This window comes from Pseudonaja textilis, chromosome 1, assembly GCF_049901715.1.
Source record: "Pseudonaja textilis isolate UNSWEBS1 chromosome 1, rPseTex1.2, whole genome shotgun sequence".
Lineage (NCBI taxonomy): Eukaryota > Metazoa > Chordata > Lepidosauria > Squamata > Elapidae > Pseudonaja > Pseudonaja textilis.
The window spans coordinates 224,306,494-224,321,049 of record NC_141990.1 but is presented as its reverse complement, the minus strand read 5'-3'; the positions used below and the strand labels follow the sequence as shown (position 1 = coordinate 224,321,049).

At 36.8% G+C, this 14,556-nt stretch overlaps 1 protein-coding gene across 1 annotated transcript; it reads left to right on the top strand.

Annotated features, from left to right (window-relative positions):
- Positions 1–899: 899 nt before the first annotated feature.
- On the top strand, positions 900–13,069 carry LOC113448863 (olfactory receptor 8H1-like). Its single transcript, XM_026719672.2, has 2 exons — positions 900–1,036; positions 12,115–13,069. Exons 1-2 carry the CDS (start codon positions 900–902, stop codon positions 13,067–13,069), a joined length of 1,092 nt encoding a protein of 363 aa, XP_026575457.2.
- The last annotated feature ends 1,487 nt before the right edge of the window (positions 13,070–14,556 follow it).

Sequence of the window (14,556 nt, the reverse complement as noted above, 5' to 3'; positions counted from 1 at the left end):
GCTGGCCATGTGGATGATTTTATTCCACACCAATATGTTTTTAAAGGTATCAGCTGGAGCCCAGGGCTTTGTATTAGGCCTATTATTAGGGATGATCACTGAAGGTTGATTGATGGGACAGAACTAACATATTGGTTAATATTGGTTATTCATATATCCCTCTATTCATTCATTGTTATAATATCCTCACCTGCCCTCATCCCACCCCTGACTCGGCCTTCCTCAACCTGCCCTCCACTTGTCGTCTCTGTGGCAGCTGAGATCACTCAACCACCATCCATATTTTCCTCTACTATATACTCCGCCACCCCAAATTGTTTACACCAAAGACACTCAGCATCATGGAAGTAAGACTACAATAAAAGGATCTATCAAACCACTAATACTGATAGCTTTCCCAATGCACTCATTACCAGCTGCAATCCTTTCTCAATCATAAAACCTCCAGGTATGATTCAAATAGAAAGAGTATCAAATTCCAACCAAATGATTGGCTAGCAGCTTCTACTGAACAATAGTTGAAATTGAGGCATTAACAAATGTAAGAAAGATAGAAAAAAAGTCCAGCATCACAGGCCTTATATGTACTTGGTATAGGCCCAGACCTCAGCTGCCAGCTACATACTTCATCAGGGTCCAGGCTGACAATACACAAAATTGTTTAATGTGGCTTCTCTTCTGCTAGCATGAGTCCATCCTCCTGTACTCCTGGGTCCAAAGTTTCCTTGGTAATTTCCTTGCCAGTCTTAGTGGGACTACCACTAGTAACACTAACCTCACATCCAATCTACAGACTTTGGGTCACTCATATCAGCACTGCTCTAACAGGTCAGCTGCCCAGTCTATTATGCCAGTGACAGGGAAATTTCAAAGTCTTCCCACTATTATTGACAGCCAACATGTCCAAAGCAGGGCCAACCCCAGGGCCTCATGCAGAATCCAATATAGAGACCCAGATCCATTTTCCACCAACTCATCCCCATTTATTTCTTTGGCCATCATTTAACCTTGATGCTTCCATGGGACAGAGACTAAGGTAAATCTTACTATGTTGGTCTCTGCCTTGGATTTCTTCCAAGTTCACACAGACTCCAGTTCCAGGTCAGCTCCAATTTCCAGCCAACTTCCCAGCCAATTTTGCTAACTCCATCATCCTTTCAATTGTCTCCAGCTATTTCAACTTTGTGGTCTGCTTTCTTGGTGCATAATGCTCTCTATCACTGATGACATCTTTCATTGAACAAAAACAAAACAAAACCCTGAGTCTCTTTACCTGGATGCACTGTTAGGAGTCACTGGTTCTTCTATCCCATTCACCCTCAGTGAGTAAACAACCTGGACCACAATCTTTGGTTTTTGTTTTGTTTTTGCAATATTTTTTTATTTTTTGTTACAACAAAAATTAGTGTCTTACATTTTGATACAAATATGACAATATTTCTCTTGTTTAATATAGTTGACAAACTTTTAAAATTTGATATTAATACATATATTTTGTTAAATTATCAATCTTGACCACAATCTTCATGATAGCTTCACAACCCCAATCTTACATTGCCATATCTACAATTTGTCATTCAGATTAAACCCAGCATAAGATGACCAGAAGGTCTCAACGTTTTGTAAAAATAACAAGGCAGCGGAGATCTGGGAATTTATAGTCAGTCAGCTTAATGTCTGTTGTACATTTGGTAGTATGTTGATCAAACAAAAAATACTAAGTTCATGGAAGAAGAAAAAACCCTCATTATGGATTCTACATCAGTAAATCCTACTTTACAAATGTCTAAGTTTTACCATGTATAGATGCAAACAAGCAACGTAAACAGAGCTGTGTTTTACCTACAAACCAAGAAAAAGGTCATGTAGAAAATAATTAAAATGCATGGGAGCTGAACACTTCGCACCCAAGAAAAGGCTACAAGGTCTAGTAAAAAGATGACTGACCTGGTTTTGTATACTCATGCATGACCTAAATAAAGTTGTCAGGGACCATTTTATTTCCTGTCTCAAAGGGTGTATAATAAGACTGAGAAGATATTTAAAACAACTGAAAGGAAACAGTTCTTCACACAGTGTATAAGAAACTGATTGTATTCATTATTGGAAAAATTGATGATGACTGCTAATTTTAATAGCTTTTAGAAAGTGAAATTCATAAATTCATGGAGAGAACATCTATCAAAGATTATTGGTCATGAAGACTCAGTGAAACCTCTGGTAGGATGGAGCATGCCTCCAAATACTATTTGCAAGAAAATAACTGTAAGAGGGTGGTCGATCTCCAACTCCACACATCAGCATTCTAGATGCATCTGGTTGGCCACCATAAGAAATAAAATGTTGGATGAGGAAGGACCTTGGATTCATAGTTTGGTTGTTCTTAATTTCTTATGTACATTAGGACTCAAGTGTGTTGCTGCAGGTGTAGGAGGGACTTGGGCAATACAAATGAAGAGCAGAATCATTAAACCAAAGTAGCCATAATGCACAAGGTAGGCATCTTTCCCTTTTCCCAGAACATCATTTTCAGATGAGTATTAACTCCAGAGAAGTAGCAGCTGCCTTTTTCTCATTTAAAGTAATGTCTCTGAAGCTAAGTTGATTTTTAATGATACACCAAGGAGCCAATTTGCTAGAACTTTCAAACTTCTTGCATAAGTTTCATAATGGCAACATGGCAAGCACGAACTTTTTAATCATGCCCAGAAGGCCTTATTAGGATAGCTGGGAGCTGACACTGTCACTGAAGAGACAGGTCAACTACATTCAGCTGATCATCTCAAATCCAGAGGTATAAGCACCCAGAAGAGCAAATCCCTGAGAAGGTGATTTCACTTTTGCTCCCAGAATTGGGACCATTAGGTAAAGCTGAGTAAAGTCTCTAGGGGATCATTCCTAGCAGCTAAGGAGGGAGTTCAAGAACATCTGAGCATCTACAGAAAAATCCCTAAGAGAAATTTGTAAGAAGAATCTTAATTATACAACCTTTTACTATAAAAACCTTTAATATTGTTCTATCAAATAAAGTTGAAGGAATAAAAGTCGAACTTGAATACCATTCATTGTAGCCAAACATTTCCATCGTCCTAGTCTGCACTTATGATTTTTTTTCTATTCCCTTCAGCCCTAATCCAAAGAGTGATGTCAAAAAATAGATCACTTTAATTGGGAGCGTCATATCTGTATGCATATCCGTATGCAGATTAAAATATGGTGCTTAAGTGGCAGATGTTCCAAGAAAAAAGACATTAATTTACCATACTTAAAATTGAAACATCAATTATATCCTCATCAGGTTGAGAACAGAGCCTCCCAGTATGATAGTAACTATACGAAAAAAAATCTCCACCCTGCAGAGAAAATACCAAGCACTTTCTGACCACAGTTAGCTTGAGTTTTAGGAAGTTTTGCTCGATAGTTTTGCATGTTGCATTGTGTCATGACTACCATCATTTTTCCAATTGGCTGAATTTGAACAAATTGCTAATATAAAAGCAACCAAACTACATAGTGGTTTAATGTAAACCTATGAGCCCAAATGGCTGCATTTATATAATATAATATGACTCAGGTCATTGGAACCAGAGGCCTGATTTCTCACAAAAGACCAACCAGCAGTATTTTATCATTAACCTATGTTAAGACATTGCTTGTTAGTCTCTCACCTGAAGTCTAGCATGACAATGATTTAACAAAACCTAGCTAAAAATATTAATCTGAGATCAACTCTCTTCCTTGTCCGTGGATGAAAACATGAAGGACTATGTCTCTTCTCCCTCTTCTCCCATTATATTTCATATCTACCTTCTGGTGGCCAGACAATATTTTATTTTTGGATCCAGAAAACTCTTTTTAATCAATGAAGACATAAAGCTAATAGATTATGAAATCTAAGAGCTTCAACCCTAAATCCTGTTATTCAGCTCTGAGGCCTATTAACAATGAATTGGAATTCCAACCTAAGATTATTCTCAGTAGACACATACAGCAGGTATGTACAGTTCAGCCTCTTAAACAATGAGGGCCAATTCTCATGCAGCTAAAACTAACAGCCCAATACCAGACCAGTTCATCACCAAACCAAGAAACAGATGGAAAATATTTCTCCCAGCCAAAAGCCAGCAGCTTCTAGACAGTTATACCAGGCAGAAGAAAAAAAAGGATTTTGAAGATTATGGATCTTATATTTCCCTGTAAATAAGACTTGCATTTGATATACAGTACAATGTTCTGTGTTCTGGGACCACTCATTCTCTCTCAACCCAATTCATCTCACAAGGTAGTTGTCATGGAGAAATTAGAAGGAGGAAGGAGTATTACACAGATTTATTCATTTATTCATTCATTATTTGTTGTTTATTTATTTATTTACTTAAATCCCACCTTTATTATGAGTGGGACTGAGAGAAAGTAACTGGCCCAAGGTCACTAGGCTGGGACTAAATTCACAATCTAGAATTCACAGTCTCCTGGCTTTACACCACACTGATTTTCAATACGGCTCTCAATATCTCAATAAAATATGTTCACTGCTTTGAGCTACATATGGAAATAATAAAAAGGGAAAATTAAAAATCTACATATTGCCGTTTTTGCATCTTTGGAAATCTATCCTCGCAGTTTCTTGCCTAAGCCAGTAAAGATAAGTTTATCACAGATTCCTGCTAGTGGTAAACAGTAAAGTGAATAGGGTTTAGACAAGTCTTCCACAGATTAACGACTTTCCAGGTAAATGTTTAAATTAATGGATTGCTTTTTTAAAAAGTGTTATTTCACTAGCAACTATTCTGAATTTTTGTAAAGAGTTCTGAGCTGAAATAATTATGAGAATGGGCTATCCTTTAAAAAAACAACCTGCCCTGGAAAACGTGCAATCTACCTACAGAAATAAGAGCAACAAGAGAGAACAATAATTGAATGGAGTGAAAGTGTGAAAAGTGATTTGCATGGGGAAATACAATTATGTTATTTAGGCTTAGTTTCTAAGAGAGGTGAAGACTCGGGACTTAAATCAAAGACATCACAAGGGAAAGCTTTTTTTTTTAGATTTACTTCTAAGGAATAATTATTACTAGCTCATAAATCCTATCTCAGCTTCTCTTAAATCACCAGGAACATTGCACTCCTATAGATGGATCTTGGGTGGCATCTAGTGGTTGTTCAAAGACAGTATTTGGTCTTTTTAATCAAAAGAAAGTGGTAATCTTTGAACCATGTTTAGATTTTAAAGCTTGATGTATTAGGGAAGGAAATTGAGTTCATAACATCCATACTTTTGGGTTTGAATAGCTTTCTTAATCAAAGATTTATACTATCCATACTTTCTCTTACAATTGCCATACTGAGCACTGAAAATATATTGAATTGTTATCTTCTATATATTTTCACAAATCAGCATTAACAAAACTCATAAAATTTTCAGCTATATTCAGAGGTGAGTCAAATTTCCATTTGTTTTTTCCAATTACCAAACCAGTCCCAGATTAATAGCAACAGAGCCACCTTCAATATTTATGGATTATTGGCCATTGCTGTGTGTTTTTCTACTAAGAGCTTAAAGCAAAATATTGAATATAGCACTCCATTATCTCAACAAGCATCCTGTAAAGCTGGTCTGAAAAATAATGAATACATTTTGAGGATTGTAGGTGGGCTTGAACCTGGGTTCCCCCAGTTCTAACCTGAATATTTGCTCACCTCAGTGACAAGTTGGAAAGGTTGTCAGTTGGGTTGTTCTCTTTAAAACAAGAGAGAGAGAAGTTTGAGTTTGGACTAGCTGTGTACATTTTGAGAATGAATCTCCATCTGCAAAAGCCTGGAAATTGAAACTAAATTGGTGATGCACACTCATACTCTGCAGGGCCATTTCCAAGACATTATAGACTACCCAGTGTACTGTCTTCACATGCTTTCCTTTCCAACCTATTAAAAAGATTGTGTAACAGACATTTCACCTTTTCTGATATAGTGTCAGAGATTTGAACTCAGCCCCTTGTAAAATATACCTCTGAACATAAGCAGAATGCTGAAAGAATACTGAATAATTATATAGAAGAACGTCCCATTAAAAATGTTTATAACTTGGTAATCTGGGATGCAAATATCAACTTTTCCCTGTTATTAATGGATTCTAGCTGGATGCGCTACCAACATCTTGAGAGAGAGAAGCACAAATGTAGGCAGGGTGGGAGTTCACTTTTTCTCTTAAGTACAGGGCCAATGCAACACTGTAATGAAGGCTAGGTAAGAAGCAGACAAGGGCCAAGGCATGAAGACTTTTCCCTTCAGTGATCTTTTGCCATTTGACCCCATGATCAAATAGGTGTCCAAGGGATAAAAGATGTTACCTATTTGCTCCTTAGAGAGAATCATCAAGCTGAAGCACTTCCATGAGAAGTGAAGACTTCTCAGTAGTTCTCCTCACCAAAAAGGGTTCTGAGAAGATTCTGTATTAGGGTTAGCCTTGAGCTAAACATCCATACAATTTGCTTTATGATGTTTAGGTAACGAAAGGTCTGCAAGGAAATAATCAAGCTCAGAGAGCACTAAGGACCCCTCAGACCAAACCTACCCATTACTCCAAGCATTGCCTACACCTCAGCAATTTTAAGATGGGTGGATAGCCCCAGAGCATGCTGGGAACTGCTTGAATTCTGAGAAATGAAGTCCATACATCTTAAGGTTGCTGAAGCCGAGAAACACTATATTGTTCTACTGAAAATGACATACTGTATACCAGAGGTGGTATTCAGCAGGTTCTGACCAGTTCTGGAGAACTGGTAGCAGAAATTTTGAGTAGTTTGGAGAACCAGCAAATACCAACTCTGACTAGCCCCTCCCCCATCTATTCTCTGCCTCCTGAATCCCAGCTGATTGGCTGGGTCTTTTTTTGTTGCCCTGCACAGGAGAGCAGTGCTGGAAAGCAGGCTAGTGGGGTGGGGAGGGAATGGGATTTTGCAGTATCCTTCCTGTGAAGTGGGGTGGAATGCAGATTTTATACTCTTCTTCCCCTTCCATGCCCACCAAGCCATGCCCACCAAGCCACACCCACAGAATCAGTAGTAAAAAATGTGAATCCCACCACTGCTGTATACCCATATCATATGAATTATTTATATCTTATATACACATGCATACATTAAGGTGACAAAAGAGAAAGAGACCAATCAAAACTGGCTATTTTTTTCTTTACAGAATATTTAAGCATGTAAAACTAGTTATATGTTAGAAGTATGATCCTACAGTATATCTAATTATTTGTAGCACATAGTTTTAACACTTTTTAATTTATTAACTACTGCTTACAATGCAGTCCATGTTTGGAAACTAAACCCAGTGGCACTTATTTCCAGGTAAAAAAATTTCCTCATAAAAACAAGAAACAATGCTTTTTAACTTGGTTAAAGCTGGCCAACTTTCTGAGAACAATTAAAGCTTGAAGTGAGCTTAAGGATATGCGTCACCAAAAATATAGGTGTCAGAAATACATCTATGGGTATCCCTCCAGGAATCTATAATATTGAAGCAAAAAAATCGTGATGTCAATGCAAAAATATTTTTTTAAGGATGCTAATGGAAAACTTTTTGATACACTTTGGGATCCAGTATAATGCTGTGGCCTCACCTTGTCCAGATTACCACTGGCTGCATTAATGTTTGCAGGGGTTTTTGGTTAGTAAAACTCTCTTGGCATTCAAGCATTCATCCCATAATGATCTGAGAATAAACTATGTCTTGTGCTCCTCATTGTCATACATGACCAGACAGGGAATATACATTTGGCCCTTCAGGGAATTTCCTTGTGTTCAATTGCACATGAGCAGAAAATCCAAGCTCTAGTTAAATATTGTGCCAGCAAATCTTATTTATTCTTATTTCTAATGTAGAGTTTTGCACAATGCAAGTTGTTATTTCTCTCTGGGAAGGAAAGAGTGTCTGTGAAATTACTCTAAGTAAAGACTATGCAAGCCAGAAAAGAAGGCAAATGACACAGAACATTTGTGGTTAGTTTTAATATCTTCCTCTGTTTTTTCTCTTCCTTTTTCTCAGTGGTAAGCTTGTGGAGGATATGGCCTGCTGTTTCTTCATTATACTGTATAGTTAATGGAAATTAAGCATTTTTACAAACATAGAAGCTCCTTTATTTTGATCAAAATCTTCTTTCATTCCAAAACCTCACTACTGACTCCTTTTTCAGTCCTGACACTATATAGTGGAATGCATACTACATTGTGATAGGTAATTATGCTATTTTAAAAGTGATCAAATACAAATAGAGGCTGTTTTGAAACTAGATGGCTTTGCCTAATGTTACTCTAAGTTCTATTTTGTTTGGAAGAAAGAGCCAAATGAGGACACATCATCACTCTGTAAATTTTCTTAACTAGATAAGTAACTTCTGAATTCAAGTAAGTACTATGTGAGCAGTGTATGTGTGTATGTGTGCAAACGTGTGTGTGTGTGTGTGTGTGTGTGTGTGTGTGTGTATTCCTTCAAAGATTTTTTTTTAAGTCATTTTCCAATAACTACAGTAATGGACAATAGATAGTTACAATATTGTAACAATAGATAGGATGGTTCACAAAGTCAATAATGGATTGTTTCCCCAGAGCTGTGGTTTCTCTCCTATGAATTGCAGGTCTAAGCTTGCAGAATCAGCATACACATTTTAGAAGTACAACATTGAGAATAAATACCAGAAACAAGACTATATTAGAATCTCCTGACTAACAATATTGGGGCAGTTGTGTCATCTGCCAATTCATTGAAAACGCTACAGTCTAACCAACATCTGAAACCAGAATAGGTCTCCAGAGGCTGTTTTTCCACAAGAGAAATGCCTCATTTTTTAGCAAACACGCCTTTTTCTCAAAAAGCAAGGTGAGTCCCATCTTTTCATTGCAAAAGCATGTTATGTGAGCTGGTATTACATGGTTGCAAAGAGGCTGAGTTAGAAAGAATGAAATTCAGTTCAAATATCACCAGTGCCAGGAACTTTTTAAATTGTCTTAAGCAATCTCTCTTTTTCTCTCTATTTCAATCCCCTCTCCCATATATCACACTAATTTGCCTTTATAGCTATTCAGATGGATTATAGCTATTTAATACTGGGAAAGTGCTTTGAATTTTGGAAAGTGTGGGGGGGGAAAGTTGGCTTATGGAAACTCAACGCTACAAAAAATGTCACATCTATGTACCCAATGTTCATGAGATGATAGAAATACCTTTCACATTTAAATGATCTAGTGGATAGAAGTAATGTAATTTATCTGTTTATTACATCACAAACTATCTTTTTTTTTTTGGTTTATGTATGTTCAGCATTTCTGTTGAAAAGTATCTTCAGTGGTATATGTTCTTGTTTTCAGACTGAAAAATTAAGGTACTTCAACTATCAGTAGATATCATATTATTTTATACCTTGAGCCAATTTGACAGTAAGGCATAGCCACATGCACCTTTTTCAAACAACTTTTGTTTTATGTTTATACAAATAAAAAGTAATGCAGACTGCAGAAAGTAAAGAAATATAAAGAAAAAATAGTTTAATACAATTTTAAAAGACAACAAAAATAACATAAAAGGAAGAATAGAGGAAAGAGGACAAGATAAGAATTCAACAAAAAAGAAAAAAAATATAAAGAAATAGTTTCCTCCTTTGTGTCAACAAAATAAGTTTACAACCTATCACTTTTCTTTAAATTTAACAAATTTCTTCATCCTGTATCACATTTCTTATCAATAGACAAATCCTTACTGCCACGTCATTCAGTCCAAGTCAGCAAAAATCCATTAAGGGTTACCAGAAAACATCCTATATTTTAATTTTGATCAAATAAAGCAACTTTATATATCTTCCTTTTATTTTTAATCTTTAATCCCTTCAAAGAATATTATAAAACTTGACTTTTTTTTCTTTGTCCCTTCTCACCATCTTAGAAAAGTTTAACAGGTCTCTTATAAATTCAATATAGCAAAAATATCCCAGTCACTCTCCTGCTTGGTTGATTGTATGTCCCTTTAATTTTTAAAACATCATGCAGTTTCATTTGTTTATCCACTATTTCATCTTTTTCCAGATCATTCTTATGGTTTATCATTATTAAATCCACGTTCAAATCTATTTCAGTCTCATCCACTATAACTTGTTCCTCATCCATACCATCATTCACAGTGATTTTAAAGTATTTTGCTCCATTCTTGTTAACGAATCAAATAGGTGTTTTCCCCGTTTAATTGTAATGTTTATTTCCTTTTAGCTCCCACTGGTGAAAAACTTTCAAAGTCTCATCCTATCATATTACTGGGGATTGTTGGGAGACTTTTTTGGAATTCAAAATATGTCACTTTCCTGTAGGGAAAGATCAATTCTATTAATTTGAAAATTCTGTTTTGAGTCAATCTAGACTCTTAGTCTATTTATAACTACAAAAACAACATTAATAATAATCCTTTGATGTTTATTCCCCAAAATTGCAAAGTCTTTAAAATCACAGTTTAAATTTCTTTCATGAAGGATTGAACTAATTCAGTGAATACCATGAAACTTGCTCTTCTAAAAATTATTAATATTTAAAAAGCAGTAAAAAGTTAATTCAAAATTGACTATGAGGCTTAGTCAAATTTTATGTTCATATATAATAAGATATATTATGGTTGTGGACATAGATGAAATCCCTTGAATCCCAGCCACTCCATGTACCAGTTGACCACAGAAACTTCAGTTTTTATAATCTACTCACAATGATTACCTGCCTGGAATACATGTGGGCAATTCCATAATCTCTCATTTCTCCAGAGAGATTTTACCAGCCAGGATCTATCCTGTAGCCTATGGCTGGCAATCTCAGATGAAAATTTTCCCCATTCCTTCAGGGATGTCTAGGTTACCATAACCTCACCAGAAATCCACAAACACACAGTCCTCATGAGCTGCTGACTGTGGATGTCCTGAAAGCAGAAAATGATTTTTGACTTATTTTTATTTTCCTCCAGCACAGGAAAGTATGCTGTACTAAATGACATCAGGCAATGGCCAGTCAGCTCACTGCTGCCCACATTAGAAATATGGCAATTTGGTGTTCCTATTGTCTGTCCCACATGAGGTCAGTGGGAGTTGAATTCAAACTCCTGGAGGCACATTGCATATTTTTGCTCCATATCGACAGCTGAGACTTCAAATAGAATTTCTTCCTTTAAACTACCGTGGGTTCAACTGGATGCCTCTTACACGCAAATTGCTCTACTATTGGATAGCAAGCTTTTCCCGTTATGATTCTGTAATCTTAAACAGCACCATATTTATGTAAGCTGCAGGTAGTATCTATTACTTTGGAAAACATGTATCTTTTCTTACATGTCAGGGAAATTTATTTATTACATTTCTACTCCACCCATTGCATCTAAGTGACACTGGGGAGTTTATAACAGGGAAACCTTGGAATTAGAATATGTAGGTAGATTGGATTGAGAGCAGCATCAAGGCACAGGCAACAGATCAGAGGTGAAAGCTGATGGTTTGACCCGGTTCTCCAGAACTGGTAGTAAAAATGCTACCAGTTAGGGTGAACCAGTATTTCTGACAATCATCTGGGTGACGATCAGCTGTGCCGTGTGATTTAGATTAGCTAGAAAGCAGGAAATTGTTGGGTTTCTTGCTTTCTAGCTAATCTAAATCATACAGCACAGCTGATCCCCCACTCGTACTGTTGTACTTACCTTGGAAGGCCTCAAAATGCTTCTTTTTTCAATGCCCAGGCTTCCCTGAGGCCCAGTAGGCCAAAAATGGGGCATGGGGTGGTGCTGCACAGCCTCCCTGCACCCTGTTTTTGTTCCCAGGAGACTTCCCTGAGGGCCAAAACTGGACAGGGAGACTTTTGACACACATCCCCAGTCATGACTACATAGCCATGCCCACTCAGTCACATGACCACATGGCTGTGCCCACCTAGCCACACCCACTTAGCCATGCCCATGGAATCAATAGTAAAAAAATTTGAAACCACCACAGCAACAGATGTAATCCATATAAAGAGAAGTTCATTTTTCAGCATGCCTCACTTGTAATCTTGTGTGAAAATTGAAGGAATTTCATTTTAAATTAATTAACAGATTGCAGACGTTGGAAAGAGATGAAGATGGAAACTGTACTCTGGTGGAAGAATTCATTCTCTTGGGTTTCTCAGAATCTCCAGAGCAGGACCCTCCATTGTTTGCTATCTTCCTCACAATATACACCATCACCCTGATAGGGAATCTGGGAATGATTATATTAATCAGGATCAGTGCTCAGCTTCATACCCCCATGTACTTTTTCCTATGCAATTTGTCTATGGCTGACATCTGTTATTCATCAGTTATCACCCCTCGTATGCTAACGAGTTTTCTAACCGGTTACAAATCAATTTCCTTTGATGCATGCTTTGCTCAGCTCTACTTTTTTGTTGCCTTGGTATGCACTGAATGTTTCTTGCTGGCCACAATGGCCTATGATCGTTATGTAGCCATCTGTAATCCTTTGCTCTATCCTACAATTATGTCCCAAAATATCTGTGTCACATTGGTTGCTGGTTCAGGTTTCCTTGGCTTGACAAATGCCATGCTAACAGTATGCTTTTTAAGTAGTTTACATTTTTGTGATTCTAACATTATCAGGCATTTCTTCTGTGACACTCCTCCCCTAATAGCACTCGCCTCCGATCACTATGTCACTGAAATGACCATATCACTTCTGGCTGGGTATACCACCCTTGCATCCTTGCTCATCATTCTCTTATCTTATATCTTAATTCTGGCCACCATCCTAAAGATCCGTTCTGCTCAAGGCAGGCGTAAGGCCTTTTCTACTTGCACATCTCACCTGACAGCTGTCTCAGTCTTCTATGGGACTCTGATATTTACCTACCTTCGCCCAAATACCAGCTACTCATTGGGCCAAGATCAGGTGGCCTCTGTCTTCTACACTGTGGTGGTGCCTATGCTGAACCCTATGATCTACTCTCTCAGGAACAAGGAGGTGAAAGAGGCTTTCAAGAAATCAGTTGGAATAAAATGGGTTTCAGGATGAATGTAGTACTACTTCAATGTTAATGGCAAATAACAAAAATTCAAATAATTGCAATACAAAAATGAAATGACAAGAGAATTTAAAATATTATTTTCCTTATGTTGTTATCTGGTGAGCATTATTTCCAATTCTCACACAGGTATCTCATTTGTTTAAAAGATAACTATTAACCTGGCATTGCAAAACCATTGAACCATCTTTAATGTTGTAAATTTTTCCTGTTAACTATAATTTAAAGATCTGAGTAAGCCATAAACCATGGAAGCCCCCAGTTCCCAAAGTACTTCAAAGTTTGTCAGCAGCAGGATTATTTTTCATAGTAGAATTTTCAAGGGGATAATGTTCTCCTGTGTGTTTTTTTAATTTGAGAGTTAGTACATGCATATGTCTTACTTAACTGTCTCCAAATTTAAAATGGACCAGAAATTCCTACCCTAATCACTGCTGTGGCCTTTGTGACGACCAGATTAAAAATAACAGACTAAAATTGTGCATCCATGTTTTGTTTAATACATGCCAAACAGTGGTGGGATTCAAATATTTTTTTTACTACCAGTTCTGTCAGCATGGCTTTGTGGGCGTGACAAGGGAAGGATACTGTAAAATCTCCAGTCAAAGATGGTATTTGCCGGTTCTCCAAACTACTCAAAATTTCTGCTACCAGTTCTCCAGAACTGGTCAGAACCTGCTGAATACCACTGATGGTAGATTATCTCATGAGAGTATGGCCTAGAAATCTCTAAAATAAGTAATCCTACCAAATAATCAAGTGTGTTTTTATTTCTTTAACTTCTAAATTATCCTACAGATCTCAAATAGTTTTCTTGCATGTTTTAAAAATGTCCTTTATTTGATATAACCAAAAAAAGGGAAAATACATATCATGCATATTGATATTGTGTATATATAATTTACACAAAGTTTAGATTTAAAGAATTAGTTCAATCAGTCAGAATAGAGCTGGAAGGGACTTTGGAAGTCTTCTAGTCCAAGTTCCCCCTATATCATTTCAGATAGGTGAATGTCCAGTCTTTTCTTAAAAACTTCCAGTGATGAAGCATCTACAACTTCTGAAGGCAACCTGTTCCACTGGTTAATTGTCCTCACTGTTTCTCCTTAATTTGTATTTCATTATAATGATTCATATCTAATCTTATTCATAAATGGTAAGTAATATCAAGCGTTAAGTTCATTGAGCAATTGAGACCATAAATTGCTCTTTCCAATACTAAAGAACATGACTCTTTATTTTTTTATTTATTTTGATTTGTCAATCACTTACAACATAATAGGTATAAGTATATACATAGTTATGAATACATGAAATAGGTACATATAAGAAAAATAAAAGAAACAATAGGACAGGGATGGTAGGCACGTTGGTGCATTTATGCACACCCCCTACAGACCTCTTAGGAAAGGGGTGAGGTCAATAGTAGACAGTCTAAGGTTAAAGTTTTGGGGGTTTGGGGAAAAAAACCACAGAG

Excerpts from the sequence above, each read along its gene's own strand:
- LOC113448863 (XM_026719672.2), top strand. The coding sequence starts at position 900 with ATGTCCAAAGCAGGGCCAACCCCAGGGCCTCATGCAGAATCCAATATA. Across the intron at positions 1,037-12,114 it reads TCCATGGGACAGAGACTAAG|ATTGCAGACGTTGGAAAGAG; the intron begins GTAAATCTTACT and ends ATTAATTAACAG.